This window comes from Cebus imitator, unplaced genomic scaffold (genome assembly GCF_001604975.1).
Source record: "Cebus imitator isolate Cc_AM_T3 unplaced genomic scaffold, Cebus_imitator-1.0 Scaffold414, whole genome shotgun sequence".
NCBI classification, from domain to species: domain Eukaryota; kingdom Metazoa; phylum Chordata; class Mammalia; order Primates; family Cebidae; genus Cebus; species Cebus imitator.
Window position 1 is genome coordinate 494,682 of NW_016107729.1, and position 19,543 is coordinate 514,224.

The 19,543-nt window shown below is 40.3% G+C and overlaps 1 protein-coding gene across 2 annotated transcripts in view; it reads left to right on the forward strand.

Moving 5' to 3' along the window:
- YEATS4 (YEATS domain containing 4) overlaps positions 1–19,543 on the forward strand; it is a 75,535-nt gene that overhangs the window by 23,287 nt on the left and 32,705 nt on the right. Inside the window, exon 7 of one of the 2 annotated variants that reach the window (XM_017509280.2) lies at positions 11,851–12,458. The exons of the other annotated variant lie outside the window; for it this stretch is intronic. Coding sequence (XP_017364769.1) covers positions 11,851–12,020 — 170 coding nt within the window. The 3' untranslated portion in view covers positions 12,021–12,458. Of the gene's footprint in view, positions 1–11,850; positions 12,459–19,543 lie in introns of those variants that run through there. 2 annotated transcript variants of the gene reach the window in all.

Genomic DNA, 19,543 nt, shown 5'->3' on the forward strand with positions numbered 1-19,543 from the left:
ACGGGGTTTCACCATGTTGACCAGGATGGTCTCGATCTCTTGACCTCGTGATCCACCCACCTCGGCCTCCCAAAGTGCTGGGATTACAGGCTTGAGCCACCGCGCCCGGCCTAGAACATATTCTTTTAGCTCAGAGCAGTTTGTTATTACCCATCTTCTGAAGTCTGTTTCTGTCAATTCATCAGACTCATTCTGGATCCAGCTTTGTTCCCTTGCTGGTGAGGAGTTGTGATCCCTTGGAGGAGGAGAGGCGGTCTGGTTTTGGGTGTTGACATCCTTTTTGCACTGATTTCTTCCCTTCTTTGTGGATTTATCTACCTGTGGTCTTTGTAGTTGGTGACTTTCGGATGGGGTCAGTGAGTGGACGTCCCTTTTGTTGATGATGAAGTTAGTTCTGTTTTTTAGTTTTCTTCTAACAGTCAAGCCCCTCTGCTGTAGGACTGCTGGAGGTCTACTCCAGACACTTCTTTCCTGGGGATTACCTGTGGCAGCTGCAGAACAGTAAGGCTTTCTGCCAGTTTCTTCTTCTGTTATCTTTTTTCCCAGAAGGATACCCCCCAGATGTCAGCCTGAGCTCTCCTTTATGAGGTGTCTCTTTGGATATACAGGGGTCAGGATGCTGATTGAGGAGACAGTCTCACCCTTATAGGAGCTCAGGTGCTGAGCTGTGAGCTCCGTTGTTCCATTCAGAGCTGCTGGGCAGGTGCATTTAAGTCTGCTGCAGTGGAACTCATAACTGCCTTTTTTCCCAGGTGCTCTGTCCTGGGAAGGTGCGGCTTTATTTATAAGTTCCTGATGTGCTGCTGCGTTTTTTCAGAGATGCCCTGTCCAGCTAGGAGGTAGCCTGTTCACTGTCTACCCCAGATGCGTTGCTGAGCTGCTGTGGGCTCTGCCCAGCTGCTATGTGAACTTCCTTGCAGTTTTGTTTATAGAGGTATAGTTAGAACTGCCTTGGTAATGGCAGTCTGCCTCTGTAATGGCGCATTGCCTCGGTAATGGCGGACTGCCTAGGTAGTGGTGGACTGCCTGGTAATGGCGGATGCCCTTCCCCCCACAGAGCTGGATCATCCCAGGTCAGCTGTGCTTGCTGTAAAACTGTCAATCCAGAGCGTTTCAGATTGCTGGTCTTTGTGGGGGTGGGACCTCCCGAGCCAGATTACCTGGCTCCCTGTTTTAGCCCCCGTTTTTTCAGTTGAATGGTGGCTCTGTCTCCCAGGTGTTCCAGGTGCCAGTTGAAACAGCTGCCCAGATTTGTGTGAGTTTTTGTACAGAGACCCGCCACGCCGGCTGAAACAGCTGTGCTGGAAACTCGTGGCACTTTTCAACCCGGGAATCTCCTCATCTATGGGCAGTAATAACTTGTTTGGAAATGTGGTGATCACTCACTCACCCTCTGTGTTGTTTTCGCTGGGGACTGCATTCCAGAGCTGTTCCTATTTGGCCATCTTGGATCTGCTTCCTTTCTTTTTGTTTTTTGTGTATCTCTTTTATGTTTGTAGGTTTGAGCTTACCATGAGACTTGCAAATAATGTCTTATAACCCATTGTTTTAAACTGATGACAGTTTAACGCTGATTGCATAAACAAGGAAGCAGAAAAGAAAACTAATAAACACTTTAAATTTTAACTTCATCTCCCCATCTTTTAAGTTTTTCTTGTTTCCATTTATATCTCATTGCTATCTATGTCTTGAAAAATTGTAGTTATTATTTTTGATCAGTTCATCTTTTCATATTTCTACTTAAGACATGCATAGTTTACAAACTGCAATTACAATGTAATAATATTCTGTGTTTTTCTGTTTGCTTACCAGTGAGTTTTGTACCTTCAGATGATTTCATATTATTAACATGCTTTTCTTTCAGAATGAAGAATTCTCTTGGCATTTCTTGTTGGACAGCTCTGGTGTTAATTAAATCTCTCGGCTTTTGTCTGGGGAAATATTTCTCTATGTTTGAAGGCTGTTTTTGCCAGATGTGCTACTCTAGGACAAAAGTCTTTTTTCCCTTAGCACTTTAAATACGTCTTGCCACTCTCTTCTGGCTATAAGGTTTCCGCTGAAAAGTCCACTGCCAGAAGTATTAGAGCTCTATTTATGTTATTTGTATTTGTTTTTGCTTTTTTCTTTTGCTGCTTTTAGAATCCTTTCTTTACCCTTGAGATTTGCGAGTTTGATTATAAACTGCCTTGAGGTTATCTTCTCTATGTTAAATCTCCTTGCTGTTCTATAATCTTCTTGTACTTGAATATTGATATTTTTCCCTAGATTTAGGAAGTTCTCTGTTATTATCCCTTTGAATAAACTTTCTACCCCCATCTCTCTCTGTCTCCTCTTTAAGGTCAATAAGTATTAGATTCTACCCCCACCCCACCTTTTTGTTTTGAGACAGGGTCTGACTCTGTCGCCGAGACTGGAGTTCAGTGGCATGACCTTGGCTCCCTGCAACCTCCACCTCCCGGGCTCAAGCAGTCCTCTCACCTCAGCCTCCTGAATAGCTGAGACCACAGGCACATGCCCCCACGGCCAGTTAATTTTTTGGGGGGGAGGGGGGTGAAAGTGGGATTTTCCCATGTTGCCCAGGCTGCTCTTGAACTCCTGAGCTCAAGCAGTCCTCCCTCCTTGGCCTCCTAAGGTGTGAGCTACAGCACCTGGGCTAGATTTACCCTTTTCTAGGTTATTTTCTAGGTCTTGTATATGTGCTTCACTCTTTTTTATTCTTTTTCTCTTGCCTCATCACTGTATTTGCAAATAGCCTGTCTTCAAGCTCACTAATTCTTTGTTCTGCTTGATCAGTTCTGCTATTAAGTGACTGATGCATTCTTCCATGTGTCAGTTGTGTTTTCAACTCCAGAATTTCTGCTTAATTCTTATTATTTCCATTTATTTATTAAATTTATGTGATAGGATCCTAAATCCTTTCTCTGTGTTATCTTTAATTTCTTTGAGTTTCCTCAAAACAGCTATTTTGAGTTCTCTTTCTGAAAGGCCATATATCTCCATCTGTTAGAGATTGGTCACTGGTGACTTATTTAGCTCATTTGGTGAGGTCATGTTTTCCGGTTGGTCTTGATACTTGTTGATATTCATCAGTGTCTGGGCATTGCAGTTAGGTATTTGTTGTAGTCTTTGCCATCTAGGCTTTTTTTGTACCTGTCCTTGGGCAGGCTTTCCAGGTATTTGAAGGAACTTGGGTGCTGTGATCTAAATTTTTGGTCACTGCAGCCATATCTGCATTAGGGGATACCCTAAGCCCAGTAATGCTTTGGTTCTTGCAGATTTGTAGAGTACCACCTTGGTGGTCTTGGATAAGATCCAGAAGAATCCTCTGGACTAGCAGGCAGAGACTCTTGTTCTCGTCTCTTACTTTCTCCCAAACAAACGGAGTTTTTCTTTGTGCTGAACTTCCTGGACATGAGAAAGGATGACACAAGCACCCCTATGGCCACCACCACTGGGACTGCCTTGGGTCAGACCTGAAGCCAGCACAGGACTGGGTCTTGCCAAGGCCCACTGTAATCACTTCCTCACTGCTACCTATGTTTTTGTGAGGCCTTAAGGCTCTATAATCAGCAGGTGATGAAGTCAGCCAGGCTGTGTCCATCCTTTAAGGGCATTGAGTTTCCCTGGGCTGCAGGTAGGTCCAGAGTTGCTGTCCAGGAGCCAGGACCTGGAGTTGGGAACCTTAGGAATAATCCTGGTGCTCTGTTTTACTGTGGCCAAGCTGGCACCCAAGCTACAAGACAACGTCCTTCCCATACTTCCTTCCCCTTTTTCCAGGTAAAGGATTCTTTCCCTGTGTCCAGCACCACCACAGGCCCACAAGGAGTACTGTCAGGGTACCACCAGTGTTTACTTAAGGCCCAAGGGCTCTTCAGTCGGCTTGTGGTGAATGCCGCCAGGCCTGGGACTTTCTCTTCTGGACAGTGGGCTCCTCTCTGCCCCAGGTAGGTCCAGAGATGCCATCCAAGAGCCAAGGCCTGGAATTGGGGAGTTAGTACCAAAGCTTAAGACAAAGTCTCCTCTACTCTTTCCTCTGCTTTTCTCAGGAAAAGCGGTCTTTCCTTGAAGTCACCACAGCTGTGAATGTGCTGAGTCACACCTGAAGCCAGCACATCTGTCTTGCCCAAGGCTTCTGGCGTGTACTACGTAGTTGCTGCTGCTGGTTATTTAGGGCCCAGAGGCTCCTTAGTCAGCAGGTGATGGATCCTGCCAGGACTGGTTCCTTCTCTTCAAGGCACTGGGTTCTCTTCTGGCCCAGGGTGTGTCTGGAAATGTCTGAGAGCCAAGGCCCAAGGCCTTACAACTCTGCCCAGTGCCCTATCCTACTGTGGCTGAGTTGCTATCCAAGTTGCAAGACAACGTCCTCTTTTCTCTTCCCTACCCTCTCCTCAAGTGGAAGGAAGAGAATCCCTTTCAGAGCCATGAGCTGTGTTGCCTGGGGCTAGGGGAGGAGTGGTATAAGCACCCTTAGCTGCCCCAGTTGGTGTCTCACTAGGTCAGATGTCCCACAAGTCTACTGGTGTCAAGCACAGCACTCGCCTTATCTAGGAGTTGCAGTCCTTGTGGCCTAGACAGCCTTTCAAGTTTATTTAGGACCCCAGAGCACTTTAGCCCAAGGGGTTGAGGCTTGAGGCTTGCCAAAACTCAAGTTTTGACCACTGAAATGGGCAATTCCTCTCTGGATAGGGCTGTCTAAATACTCTATACGTGGGCGCTGACTGTGTTCTACCTAGTGTTGGGAGCACTGCGTTCTAATGCAGAGTCCCCCAATTACTCTCCCTCCCCTAAGTGCACAGATTCTCTCTTTGCACTGTGCAGCCACTGCTGGGGGTGAAGAAGGGGTGGTGTTGGCAATTGAGTACTGTCTTTGCTGCCCTCTTCAGCACGTCTTTTAGTGATATGAAGATAAAACCAGGTACTGTGATCGTTCACGTGATTTTTTCTTCTTAAGAAGGTGCTTTTGTCTAAATACTTGTCAAATTTGGTGTTCCTGTTGGGAGGACTATTAGTGGAGGCTTCTATTCTGCCATCTTGCTTCACCTCCTCCCCAAACTAACATCACCCTGGTTCTGCAAAGCAGATATAATAGAAGGAGAAGTAATAGTGTGGAGGCTATCCCAATGATTCAGATATGGTAGAATGGTGGCTTGGACCAGAATGATAGCAATGGGAGAAGGCATCAGATATTGGGCCTATTTTGAAGATAGGTACAGTGGGATTTGCTGATGCTTTGAATAATGAGATATTGGAAAAAGATGACTTATATGGTTTTGGGCCTGAGGAGCACCAAGTCAGTGCTTTTTACATGGATGGGAAGTCTCAGAGGCACAGGTTTCTGCAATTCAGAGTTACAGCTTTGGCTGGCCAGTTGTGATGGCTCATGCCTATAATCCCAGTATATTAGTGAAGGGCCAACGTGGGAGGATTACCTAAGTCCAAGACTTCGAGACTAGCCTGAGCAACATAGCAAGACCTCATCTCTACAAAAAAAAAATTAAATTATCTTGGTGTGGTGGCACATGCCTGTAGTAACAGCTACTCAGGAGGCTGAGGTGGGAGGATCACTAGAGCCCAGGAGGGCAAGGCTGCAGTGAGCTGTTATGCCACTGCATGCCAAGCAAGATTCTGTCTCAAAAAACAGTTAAAAATTGCAAGTTTGGACATGATGGGTGTGGGATGCCTGTAAGACATATAAGTTGAGATGTTGAGAGGGGTGTTGCACCCTGGCATTCAAGGAGAGTTCTAGGTTGGAGACATAAATCTGAAAGTTAGTAGAATTATAAATTATGAGACCAAATGGTATCATCAAAGGAGTAAGTGAAGGAGAAACAGAGGCTCAAAGACTAAGAGACCTGGGCACTCAACAAAGGGAATGAAGAACCAATAGCAAGTCTGGAGGGAGAAAAACTAGGTGCGTGTAATGTCTTCAAAGTCAAGTGAAAAAATTGTGTCAAGAACTAGAGAGTGTCCAATACTGCTGTTAGGTCTAGTAAGATGAGGGCCCAGTAATTGAATAGAGGAAGACGGAGCTTCAGGAGCAGTGTAAGGAGAATAGTAAGGTCAAAAGATCAGTTGAAGTGGATAAAAGACGATCAGATAAGATAAATTGGAGACAGGCATTATAGACAACTCTGTCTTGAAGCTTGGCTGTAAAGAGGAGCAGTAGTCTTTGAAGCAGTAACAGAAGCAACATATTGGGTCAAAAGGGTATTGTTTTCAGGGGGAAATAAACTAGTATATTTGTAGGCTGAAAGGGAGTGATCCAATAAAAGAAGAGGTGGAGGGATGGTAAAACACTTGATTACGACGTAAAAGATCTGGGTACTAATTATAATTTTGCCACTTGGTCATCATTGAAAATGTGTATGCTTTTATTTCTATATCCGCAAAAATGTTATGAACATAAGACAGTTAAGTGTATGATCACTTTGAAAAGGTAAAAAGCACTACTGTGCTTCATTATTGATCACTCTCTCTTATCTTCTTTCTCTCATACCATGACATGTGCCTATTGATGGCGAAAATTATCTTCTAAAATTCAAGTGCTCACACTTTTTGTTTTTGACAAATCTGTTATTTATTTATGTATAACAAGTAGGTGTAAGTAGTGTGCTTTATTAAAAGGCTGTAAATCTGTTTTTATGTGTTAAAGCTTATGTATGGAGCTGTATAACCTTGGGATATTTTTATCAATAAATTATGTTTTTTGTGTGATCTTTAGTTCATTTTCTTAACAGTACCAAATCAATAAGGAAGAAAAGTCTAATTCCATAAATGGTGTTGGCATAATTGGTAAGCTTTTGGGAGGAAAACTTAATTTAGAACATCACTTCAAAACAAATTTTAGTTTAGTTAAAGATATTTAAATTTTTTTTTGAAAATCAATCAGCCTGTTTTTTTGAAAAATTAGAATACTGGCTCTCCAGCTAGGGAGGACTTTCTAAATTTAAAGTATTAGGAAAAATCACATTAAAAGAAGGACAGACTTTATTAAATAGATTTAATTTCTATATTTCAAAAGAGCAGAGAAAAGTTTGCAGAAAATATGACAAAGAATTAACATCATCTTTTTAATGCTAAAATTGATGTATGGAAAAACTTGTTAAACCTCAGTAGATAAATGGACAGAAGATATGGACAGACAGAATAAGAGATCACCAGTAAATAAAATAGTAAAATATTTGGCCCTGCTAATAATTTTAAAAATGCAAACCAAATAGACCAAACAGTAATGAATGACTATATTTGTCCTATCAAATTAGAAAAAATAATTTTTTTGCCCCCAGAGAGAGGGTGTCGCTTTGTCACTCAGACTTGGTTGCAGTGGCATGATCATAGCTCACTACAGCCTCAAACTCGTCTCGAGTGATCCTCCTGCCTTCACCCCCAAGTAATAGCTAGGACCACAGGCATGTGCCACCATGTCTGGCTAATTTTTTTTTTTTTTTTTTTTTTTTGTAGAGGCAGGTTTCTCCCACCTCAGACTCTTAAAGTACTGGTATTACAGGTGTGAATCACCATGTCAGCCAGGAATGTTTAGTAGTTGTACTGATTAAGAATGTGGTAAACTTTGGATTCTCATGAATTATTTTGTGAGTGTAAATTCAGCATTTTAGGAAAGCTATCTGGGAATATTAATCAAAGGTCTAAAAAAGGAATGTTTAGTTTTACCAATTTGAAGGCATATGATAGTCAATATTCAGTAATAATAAAGTATCAGATTTATTGAATGCTCACTATTTGTACTCTTCTGAGTCTGTACTTGTATAAACTCAGTTCTATAACAACTTTATTAGGCAATATTTGGAAAAGGATATGGAGGTATAAGGAGATTAAAAAACTTACCCAGGGTTAATAGTAGAATCAGAACTTGATCCCCAGCAGTCCTCAAAACTTAGGCTCCAAAAATTTAATAGTATTTTTAGATAGAGAATATTTATTATAGAGTGTATTGGAAGTTTACTTAAGCCCTAATGATCTAGCTTTTTAGTTGTTTCTTCAAGATATAATAAAAATGATAGTGAACACTTACTGAAAGCTTACTAGGTACTTGACAGCCACTTTTCATTTCTTAACTTATTGAATAAACAACCCTAGGCGGGAGGTACTATGATTAGGACCATTTTGTAGGTAAAGACTCTAGAGAGATTTGATAACTTGCCTAAAATTACCCAGTAGAGCCTGCATTTTAAACCCAAAATCTGTCCACTCTAACAAATTGTAAAAAGCCTAACAGTCTGTCTCCTAACCAGTAAGTTGAACTGACTTTATAAAAGTAGTAATTCTTTGGATTTGTTTCCTCGAAATTGAGACTTCATTGGGAATTAAAAACAGAAGCTTTTCTTGTTTTGTATAAGCATTTAACACATAGGAAGTAGAACACTGGAACAAGCTAAAAGAAATTTGAAAATGTTTTCCCCCAGGATCTCATGGCTAATTAACTCATGTCTTCTTCCACACATCTTGTACCCTTCGCAGTCTTACAAGTTGTCAAAAATAAAAGTATCATGAATCAAACAACATGAATCTATGTTATATCTACAGTGTGTGCTGTCCTTCTGACAACTGAGTTAAATCAGGTCTCCCTGGCTAGTTTTAAAACTACCGCTTACAGTAATAGAGGAATCTTTGTTTTTTATGCTGCTTCCTGGGCCTGTATGTCCACTTCATTTACCTAACTCCGTTCTCATTGTTTAAAATTGAGTTTAGGTGTTACTACTACCAAGAAGCCCTCCTTCGTAAAACTTACCCTTTTTATTTTATTTGAATCTAGTCTATTCTTGTCGTTCCCTAAGATTACCTCATGACGTTAGTACATTTTTTTCTTGCCTATTTCCTGCCTCTGTACCCCAGCATCTAACAAAGCGCATATCATTCAGTGTGTTTTCTAAATTGATGTGGGGAGAGAGGGTGCAGAGAAATACAAATTTCTGCATAGTGAAAAGCACTGGGAACAAAGTCTAAAGACTGACAAGCCATGGAAAAATATTGTACTCATGTCACAAATAACTACTTTCTTAACATACAGTAGTCCTCCCTTATATGGAGAGGACACATTCCAAGAACTCCAGTGGAGTTAACCAATCCCTAGATACTGTTTTTTCCTATGCATGTATACCTATGATAAAGTTTAGTTTATAAATTAGACACAATAAAATATTCACAACAGTAATTAATAAAATAGAACAATTATAACTGTGTACTCTAATAAAAGTTATCTAAATGTGTGCTCTTCCCTCCTCCTAAAAAAGTCTTATTCTACTGTACTTATCTATTTTCAGACAACTATTGACAGTGGGTTACTATAACCAGGGAAAATGAAACCGTGGATAAGGGGGGACTACTCTATAAAGCTGTATATAGCGCCTACAAATCAATAAGCAAGGCCAAAAACCCAATAGAAAAATGAGCAAAGGGAAAACAGCTCATTTGTAGAAAGGGAGAAATGTCTCAAACATTATAAAAAAAGATTAGTCAGCCCTAGTAGTAATAAGATGAGTACAAATTAAGACTACACTGAAATACCGTTTTTAACTTTTCAGGTTAACTAAGACCAAAAAGTTGATGAAATAGGTAAACAGACACAATGCTAATGGGATTATAAATTGTTAGATCCTCTTGAGTTGCTTGACATTCTTCCAGAATTACAAGTACATATATTCTTTAACAATTCCATCTCCAGGAATTTATTCTAGAAATATACTAAAATGATTATTCACAGATTATACATCATTCCATTGTTTGTAAAAGAAAAAAATGGAGATGCTCTGAATGTATATCAGTAGGGGGCAGACTAAATGAATTTTGTATATCCATTCAATTAGGTCCTCTGTAGTCATTAAAAAGAGTGAGACAGCTCTGTGTTAAAGGATGAGCTTCCAGATATAATATTAAGTGAAACAGCAAAGTGCAAAACAAGTGTATAGAATGATACCACTTGTGTTGGGAAGAAGAAGAAACTGCACTTGAGTGTATGCTTTTTATGTCAACAGACTATTTCTGGAAAGATATCAGAGAACCCTAACAGTGATTATCTCTGGGAAGAAGCACTGATGGGTCGTGGCAGGCTGGGGAACAGGTGTAGTAGAAGAGCATATTTTTTCACTGTCTACTCTTTTTAACCTTTTAATTTGTAATCCTATATGTACTACCTATGCTTAAAAATAATTTTTAAAAGAATGGAAATAATTACAAAGTAAAATATGAATTGTTTTGGCAATCACAAAAAACAAGTCACCAGCAATGAGCAAAAGAAGGAAATAACTCATTAGTATTTATTGCATGTTTTTTATGTGCTACATGCTTTACATATAATTAATTCATGTAATTCTCATAAATCCTCTGAGAAATACCTAGTTTTAACTGTATCACATAGACCAAGAGATTGATGGAACTTTATAAATACCAGCATTCAGCTAATAAACCAAGAGTTTATTTGAACTCAGGTCTTTTCTAATTCCATTGTTGGGTTTTTTCCCACCAAACCATCTGGCTTCCAATTAGTGACCATCTTACTTTAGTGAAAGTATAGGTGTACTTTAATAGTGAGCAGTAGTTACCAAAAATGTCCACAAGATGGAAATGTTAGATAAAAGCAAGCATTTTCTTTGTAAAACATAATGCTACATATCCAAGTGGCATATTTGAATATATGTGTCCTGTTTTACAGTAACATTTCTTTAGTACTTTGTTATAGATAGATAGTTTCAAATATCATTTAATGCTTCTCTGTTCTCATAACAATAGTTGATAGGGCTTATTTGTACAGGCAGTATTCTGAGTACTTTACATAAATTAATTCTCAACAGGCTGGGCGGGGTGGCTCACACGTGTAATCTCAGCTCCTTGGGAGGATGAGGTGGGAAGATTACTTGAAATCATGAGGCAGAGTTTGCAGTGACTCAAGATCATACCCCTGCACTCCAGTCCGGGTAACAGAGTGAGATCTTTTCTCAAAAAAAAAAAAAGTCTTCTCGACAAATAATATTATGAGGGATTTGCCATTATCATTTCTGTTTCATAAGTAAGGAACACAGGTGAAATAGCTTACAGTGTCACAGCTAGTAAGTGGCAGAGCTGGGATTCAGACTTTAGCAGTTATTGCTACCTTTTTTTAAAAAGAAAAAAAAAGCCAATATTGGATTGTTTTGATAATGTGATTTTGTTTATAAAAGTTTCACCTGTATACAAATCTAAGCGTACTTGTAGTTAGCACTTTTTTTTTCTTTCCCCTTTAAGACTGAGTCTCACTCTGTCACCCAGGCTGTAGTGCAGTGGTACAATCTCAGCTCACTGCGACCTCTGCCTCCGAAGTTCAAGTGATTCTTGTGCCTCAGCCACCAGAGTAGCTGGGATTACAGGTGTGCATCACCACACGCGGCTAATTTTGTATTTTTGGTAGAGATGAGATTTTGCTATGTTGGCCTGGTTGGTCTCGAACTTCTGGCTTCAAGTGATTCACCTGCCTTAGCCTCCCAAAGTAGTGGGATTACGAGCATGAGCCACTGCACCCAGTCAGCTCTTACTAGCTGGCATATCTTGGGTTTGTGTGCCCCCTTTTTTCAATCTTAATACGTGTATGGAAAAAAGGACATTATGTCTTAAAATTTTAACTGTGAGTTGGTGACCAGAATTTCATTTTTAGTTGTAGGAAACATCTTAGATCCTCCTTTGGGAATTCAGTCATTCTTCCCCTCCCCCAATCCATACCCATATTTAATGTTGTAATTCTTAAGTTATCCACATTTCATCATGGAAACATTATTGTCAGGAAATGCCATATTTACTGTCCTGTCATATATCTTAAACATGTGAGAAAAATACTTGAGTAAAAATACTTTTTTTCTTTAGTTGCAGAACTTGAAGTGAAAACCAGAGAAAAATTAGAAGCTGCTAAGAAAAAAACAAGCTTTGAGATTGCAGAGCTTAAGGAGAGATTAAAAGCAAGTCGTGAAACTATAAATTGTTTAAAAAATGAAATCAGAAAACTTGAAGAAGATGACCAAGCAAAAGACATATAAACAGTTCTCAAGAGAACTTGATAGTAAGCTAAACTAAAAATAAGGTGGGCTCACTGGAGAAATGTACTTACTGCAAATGCTATGATGTTTTTTTGAGGAACTTCATAGCTGTTGACCATGGATTGCTCAGCAATGGGAATATGTACTGTTTAAGCAATCTTTAATGGAAAATATATGTGTAAGAATGGATGTTATGTAGGCATTTTAACCCATTTTAGGGAAGTTCTATGATGTTAAGCACAATTTAAAAATTTTTTTATTGTAGTATATGTATAGCTTATTTCATTATAAAATATTACTTGTACAAATTTTGTACTTCTCTAGTAGTTAGAATTAGTGATAAAATTAATGTGTATATTTAATTTCTTCAACTTTTCCCCTACCCCATCCTATCTTTTTTGTATAAGAAGTATTCAATAAATGTAGTTTACAGATCCTCTTTCCGCCTCCGGATGTGTTTCTTACTCTGAAGACTTTCTGGAAATCCTTCAATACAATTAAAAGTATCTCCGTAGTATCGTGACCTCACATCTCTTATTGGCACTCATTGTGGCATATAGAAGCTGTTTGATGGTAAAGATTATATCTTTCATTCTGCCTATCTCAGTGTCATTATTCTTCACATACAAATGTATTAAATTTTAAGGGCCAGGCGCAGTAGCTCACACCTGTAATACCATACTTTGGGAGGCCAAGGCAGGTGGATTACCTGAGGTGAGGAGGTCAAGACCACTCTGGCCAACATGGTAAAAATTCGTCTCTACTAAAAATACAAAAATTAGCTGGGCATGGTGGTGCACACCTGTAATCCCAGCTACTCAGGAGGATGAGGCAGGAGAATCGCTTGAACCAAGGAGGCGGAGGTTGCAGTGAGCCAAGATTGCACCACTGCACTCCAGCCTGGGCAACAGAGTGAGACTTCATCCATGTAGGTAGATCTGACTTTAGGTATGTGTACATAGTAGGTGATGCATGCATATAGTGGTCATGGCTCAATCGTGCTCTCTATTGGCTCTTATTTTTTTGTTAGCTTTAATCTTGGTAGGACTTCACTGTGACATTGCAAAGAACTCTTATAACTCAACAATAATTTTTATTTTTTTTATTGTACTTTAAGTTCTGGGGTACCTGTGTAGAACATGCAGGTTTGTTGCATAGGTATACATATGCCATGGTTCGCTGCCTCCATCACCCTGTCATCTACATTAGTATTTCTCCAAATGCTATCCCTCCTCTAGCCCCCCAGTCCCTGACAAGGCCCTGTGTTTGACATTCCCCTCCCTGTGTTCATGTGTTCTCATTGTTCATCTCTCACTTATGAGTGAGAACATGCAGTGTTTGATTTTCTGTTCTTGTGTTAGTTTGCTGAGAATGATGGTTTCTAGCTTCATCCATGACCCTGCAAGGACATGAATTTATCCTTTTGATGGCTTCGTAATATTCCATGGTGTATATGTGCTACATTTTCTTTATTCAGTCTATCATTGATGGGCATTTGGGTTGGTTCCAAGTCTTTGCTAGTATGAACAGTGCTGCAATAAATATATGTATGCATGTGTCTTTATGATAGAATGATTTGTTATCCTTTGGGCATATATCCAGTAATGGGATTGCTGGGTCAAATGGAATTTCTGGTTCTAGATCCTTGGGGAATCGCCACATTGTCTTCCACAATGCTTGAACTAACTTACACTCCCACCAGCAATGTAAAACTGTTCCACATCCTCTCCAGCATCTGTTGTTTCCTGACTTTTTAATGATCACCATTCTAACTGGTGTGAGATAGTACCTCAATGTGGTTTTGATTTGCATTTCTCTAATGACCAGTGATAATGAGCTTTTTTTCATGTTTGTTGGCTAAATAAATGTCTCCTTTTGAGAAGTGTCAGTTTGTATCCTTCGCCCACTTTTTGATGGGGCTGGTTTTTTCCTGTAATTTTGTTTACATTCTTTTTAGATTCTGGATGCTAGCCCTTTGTCAGATGGGTGGAATGCAGAAATTTTCTCCCATTCTGTAGGTTGCCTGTTCACTCTGATATTATTTTCTTTTACTGTGCAGAAGCGCTTTAGTTTAATTAGATCCCATTTGTCAATTTTGACTTTTGTTGCCATTGCCTTTGGTGTTTTAGTCAGAAAGTCTTTGCCCATGCCTATATCCTGAATAGTATTGCCTAGGTTTTCTTCTAGGGTTTTTATGGTTTTAGATCTTACGTTTAAATCTTTAATCCATCTTGAGTTAATTTTTGTATAAGGTATAAGGAAGGGATCCAGTTTCAGCTTTCTGCATATGTCTAGCCAGTTGTCCAAATACCATGTATTAAATAGGGAATCCTTTTCCCGTTGCTTGTTTTATCAGGTTTGTCAAAGATCAGTTGGTTGTAGGTGTGTGACATTATTTCTGAGTCCTCTGTTCTGTTCCATTGGTCCATATCTCTGTTTTGGTACCAGTACCATGATGTTTTGATTACTATAGCCTTGTAGTATAGTTTGAAGTCAGGTAGTGTGATGCCTCTAGCTTCGTTTCTTTTGCTTAGAATTGTCTTGGCTATCTGAGCTCTTTTTTGGTTCCAAATGAAATTTAAGGTGGTTTTTTTTTTTTTTTTTTCAATTCTGTGAAGAATGTCAGTGGTAGCTTGATGGGGATAGTATTGAATCTATAGATTACTTTGGGCAGTGTGGCCATTTTCACAACATTTTTTCTTCCTAACCGTAAGCATGGAATGTTTTTCCATTTGTTTGTGTCCTCTCTTATTTCCTTGAGCAGTGGTTTGTAGTTCTCCCTGAAGAGGTCCTTCACCTCCCTTGTAAGTTGTATTCCTTACTTACAAGGAGTAAAATAAGGTATTTTATTCTCTGTGTAGCAATTGTGAATGGGAGTTCACTCATGATTTGGCTCTCTGTCTGTTACTGGAGTATAGGAATGGTTGTGATTTTTGCACATTGCTTTTGTATCCTGACACTTTGCTGAAGTTGCTTATCAGCTTAAGGAGTTTTTAGGCTGAGACGATGGGGTCTTCTAAATGTACAATTATTTCATGTGCAAATAGAGATAATCTGACTTCCTCTTTTCCTAATTGAATACTTTATTTCATTTTCTTTCCTGATTGCACTGGCCAGAACTTCCAGTACTGTGTTGAATAAGAGTGGTGAGAGAGGGCATCCTTGTCTTGTGCCGGTTTTCAAAGGCAATGCTTTCAGCTTTTGCTTATTCAGTATGCTATTGGTTGTGGGTTTGTCATAAATAGCTCTTATTATTTTGAGATACGTTCCATCAATACCTAGGTTATTGAGAGTTTTTAGCATGAAGGGCTGTTGAATTTTGTCGAAGGCCTTCTCTGCATCTATTAAGATAATTATGTGATTTTGTCTGGTTCTGTTTATGTGATAGATTACATTTATTGTATATGTTGAACCAGCCTTGCATCCCAGGGATGAAGCCAACTTGATTGTGATAGATAAGCTTCTTGATGTAGTGTTGGATTCAGTTTGCCAGTATTTTATTGAGGATTTTCACATTGATGTTCATCAGGGATATTGGCCTGAAATTTTCTTTTTTGGTTGTATCTCTGCTGGGTTTCGGTATCAAGGATAATGTTGGCCTCATAAAATGAGTTAGGGAGGATTCCTTCTTTTTCTGTGGTTTGGAATAGTTTCAGAAGGAATGGTACCAGCTTCTCTTTGTACTTCTGGTAGAATTTGGCTATGAAACCGTCTGGTCCTGGACTTCTTTTTGTTGGTAGGGTATTAATTCCTGCCTCAATTTCAGACTTTGTTATTGGTCTATTCAGGGATTCGACTTCTTCCTGGTTTAGTCTTAGGAGGGTGTAAGTGTCTAGGAATTTATCCATTTCTTCCAGATTTTCTGGTTTATTAGCGTAGAGGTGTTTATAGTATTCTCTGATGGCAGTTTGTATTTCTGTGGGGTCAGTGATGATACTGCTTTTATCATTTCTTATTGCATCTATTTGATTCGTCTCTCTTTTCTTCTTTATTAGTCTGGCTAGCAGTCTGTTTTGTTGATCTTTTCAAAACAACTCCTGGATTCATTGATTTTTTTGAAGGGTATTTCATGTCTCTGTCTCCTTCAGTTCTGCTCTGATCTTAGTTATTTCCTGTCTTCTGCTGGCTTTTGAATTTGTTTGTTCTTTCTTCTCTAGTTCTTTTAATTGTGACATTAGGGTGTTGATTTTGGATCTTTCCTGCTTTCTCTTTTGGACATTTAGTGCTATAAATTTCCCACTAGACACTGCTTTAAATGTGTCCCAGAGATTCTGATACGTTGTGTCTTTGTTCATTGGTCAAAGAACCTCTTTTATTTCTGCCTTCATTTTATTATTTATCCAGTAGTCATTCAGGAGCAGGTTGTTCAGTTTCCATGAAGTGTGGTTCTGAGTTAGTTTCTTAATCCTGAGTTCTAATTTGATTTCACTGTAGTCTGAGCGACTGTTTGTTATGATTTCCATTCTTTTGCATTTGCTGAGGAGTGTTTTACTTCCAATTATGTGGCCAGTTTTAGAATAGGTGTGATGTAGTACTAAGAATAATGTATATTCTGTTGATTCGGAGTGGAGAGTTTTGTAGATGTCTATTAGGTCTGCATAGTTCAGAGCTGAGTTGAAGTCCTGGATATCCTTATTAATTTTCTGTTTCGTTGATCTGTCTCGACAGTGGGGTATTAAAGTATCCCACTATTATTGTGTGGGAGTCTAAGTCTCATTGTAAGTTTCTAAGAACTTGCATTATAAATCTGGGTGTTCCTAACTATTTAGGATCGTTAGCTCTTCTTGTTGCATTGATCCCTTTACCATTATGCAATGCCTTTCTTTGTCTCTTTTGATCTTTGTTGGTTTAATGTCTGTTTTATCAGAGACTAGGATTGCAATCCCTGGATTTTTTCACTTTCCGTTTGCTTGGTAAATACTCCTCCATCCCTTTATTTTGAGCCTGTATGTCTTTGCATGTGCGATGGGTCTCCTAAATACAGCTCACCAATGGGTCATGAGTCTATCCAATTTGCCAGTCTCTGTCTTTTAACTGGGGCATTTATCCCATTTACATTTAAGGTTAATATTGTTATGTGTGAATTTGATCCTGTTATTATGATGTTAGCTGGTTATTTTACCTGTTAGTTGATTCAGTTTCTTCCTAGCATCGATGGTCTTTACAATTTGGTATGTTTTTGCAGTGGCTGGTACCAGTTGCTCCTTTCCATGTTTAGTGCTTCCTTCAGGAGCTCTTGTAAGGCAGGTATGGTGGTGACAAAATCTGTGAGCATTTGCTTGTTTGTAAAGGATTTTATTTTTCCTTCACTTATGAAGCTTAGTTTGGCTGGATTTGAAATTCTGTGTTGAAAATTATTTTCTTTAAGAATGTTGAATATTGCCCCCTACTTTCTTCTGGCTTGTAGGATTTCTGCTGAGAGATCCGCTGTTAGTCAGATGGGCTTCCCTTTGTGGGTAACCCGATCTTTCTCTCTGGCTACCCTTAGCATTTTTTTCCTTCCTTTCAACCTTGGTGAATCTGACAATTACGTGTCTTGGGGTTGCTCTTCTCGAGGAGTATCTTTGTGATGTTCTCTGTATTTCCTGAATTTGAATGTTGCCTGCCTTGCTAGGTTGGGGAAGTTCAGGATAATATCCTGCAGAGTGTTTTCCAACTTGGTGTCATTTTCCCCTTCACTTTCAGGTACACCAATCAAACGTAGATTTGATCTTTTGACGTAATCCCATATTTCTTGGAGGCTTTATTTCTTTCTACTCTTTTTTTCTCTAATCTTGTCTTCTTGCTTTATTTCATTGAGTTGATATTCAATTTCTGATATCCTTTCTTCCGTTTCATCAATGTGGCTATTGAAACTTGTGTATGCTTCACAAAGTTCTCGTGCTGTGTTTTTCAGTTCCATTAGGTCGTTTATGTTCTTTTCTAAACTGTTTTCGTTGGTTAGCATTTTGTCTAATTTTTTTTCAAAGTTCTTATCTTCCTTGCATTGGGTTAGAACATGCTCCTTTAGCTTGGAGAAGTTTGTTATTACCCATCTTCTGAAGCCTGCTTCTGTCAGTTCATCAAAATTAGTCTGTCCAGTTTTGTTCCTTTGTTGACAAGGAGTTGTGATCCCTTGAAGGAGAAGAGGCATTCTGGTTTTTGGAGTTTTTAGACTTTTTGTGCTGGATTCTTCCCATCTTTGTGGATTTATCTACCTGTGGTCTTTGATGCTGGTGATGTTGGATGGGATCTAGGAGTGGACATTTACACTGTTCCTTTCTGTTTGCTGGTTTTCCTTCTACCAGGCCCCTCTGCTGCAGGTCTGCTGGAGTTTGCTGGAGGTTCACTCCAGACCCTGTTTGCCTGGGTATCACCAGCGGAGGCTGCAGAACAGCAAAGATTGCTGCCTGTTCCTTCCTCTGGAAGCTTCATCCCAGAGGGGCACCCACCAGATGCCAGCCAGTGCTCTCCTGTATGAAGTGTCTGTCTGTCCCTACTGGGAGGCATCTCCCAGTCAGGATACATGGGGGTCAGGGAGCCACTTGATGGGGCAGTCTGTCCCTTATCAGAGCTCGAACACTGTACTGGGAGATCCGCTCTTCTCTTCAGGGGTGTTTCAGTCTGCTGAAACTGTACCCACAGCCACCCCTTCCCCTAGGTGCTCTGTCCCAAGGAGATGGGGGTTTTATCTATAAGTCCCTGACTGGGGCTGCTGCCTGTTTTTTCAGGGATGCCCTGCCCAGAGAGGAGGAATCCAGGGAGGCAGTCTGGCAGCAGTGGCCTTGCTGAGCTGGTCTGGTGGGCTCTGCCCAGTTTGAACTTCCCGGTGGCTTTGTTTACACTGTGAGGGTAAAACTGCCTACTTAAGCCTCAGCAATGGTGGCCGCCCCTCCCCCCACCAAGCTTGAGCATCCCAGGTCGACCTCAGACTGCTATGCTGGCAGCCAGAATTCCAAGCCAGTGAATCTTAGCTTGCTGGGCTCCGTGGGGATGGGACCCGCCAAGTCACCTGGCCACAGACCCTCCCTGACTTCAGCCCCCTTTCCAGGGAAATGAACAGTTCTGTCTTGCTGGCATTCCATGTCCCACTGGGGTACACACAAAAAAAAAACCAACTGCTACTAGCTTGCTGTCTGCCCAAATGGCTGCCCAGATTTGTGCTTGAAACCCAGGGCCCTGGTTGAGTAGGAACTGGAGGGAATCTCCTGGTCTGCCGGTTGTGAAGACCGTGGGAAGAGTGCAGTATCTGGGCTGTAGTGGCCTGTTCCTCCCAGAACAGTCTCTCATGGCTTTCCTTGACTAGGGGAGGGGCACGCCCTGACCCCTTGAGCTTCCTGGGTGAGGTGAGGCCCCACCCTGCTTCTGTTCATTCTCTGTGGGCTGCACCCACTGTTCAACCAGTTGCAGTGAGATGAACCAGATACCTCAGTTGGAAATGCAGAAGTCACCTGCCGTCTATGTCGATCTTGCTGAGAGCTGCAGACTGGAGCTGTTCCTATTCAGCCATCTTGCCAGTGAGCTGGAATTTTTTTTTTTTTTTT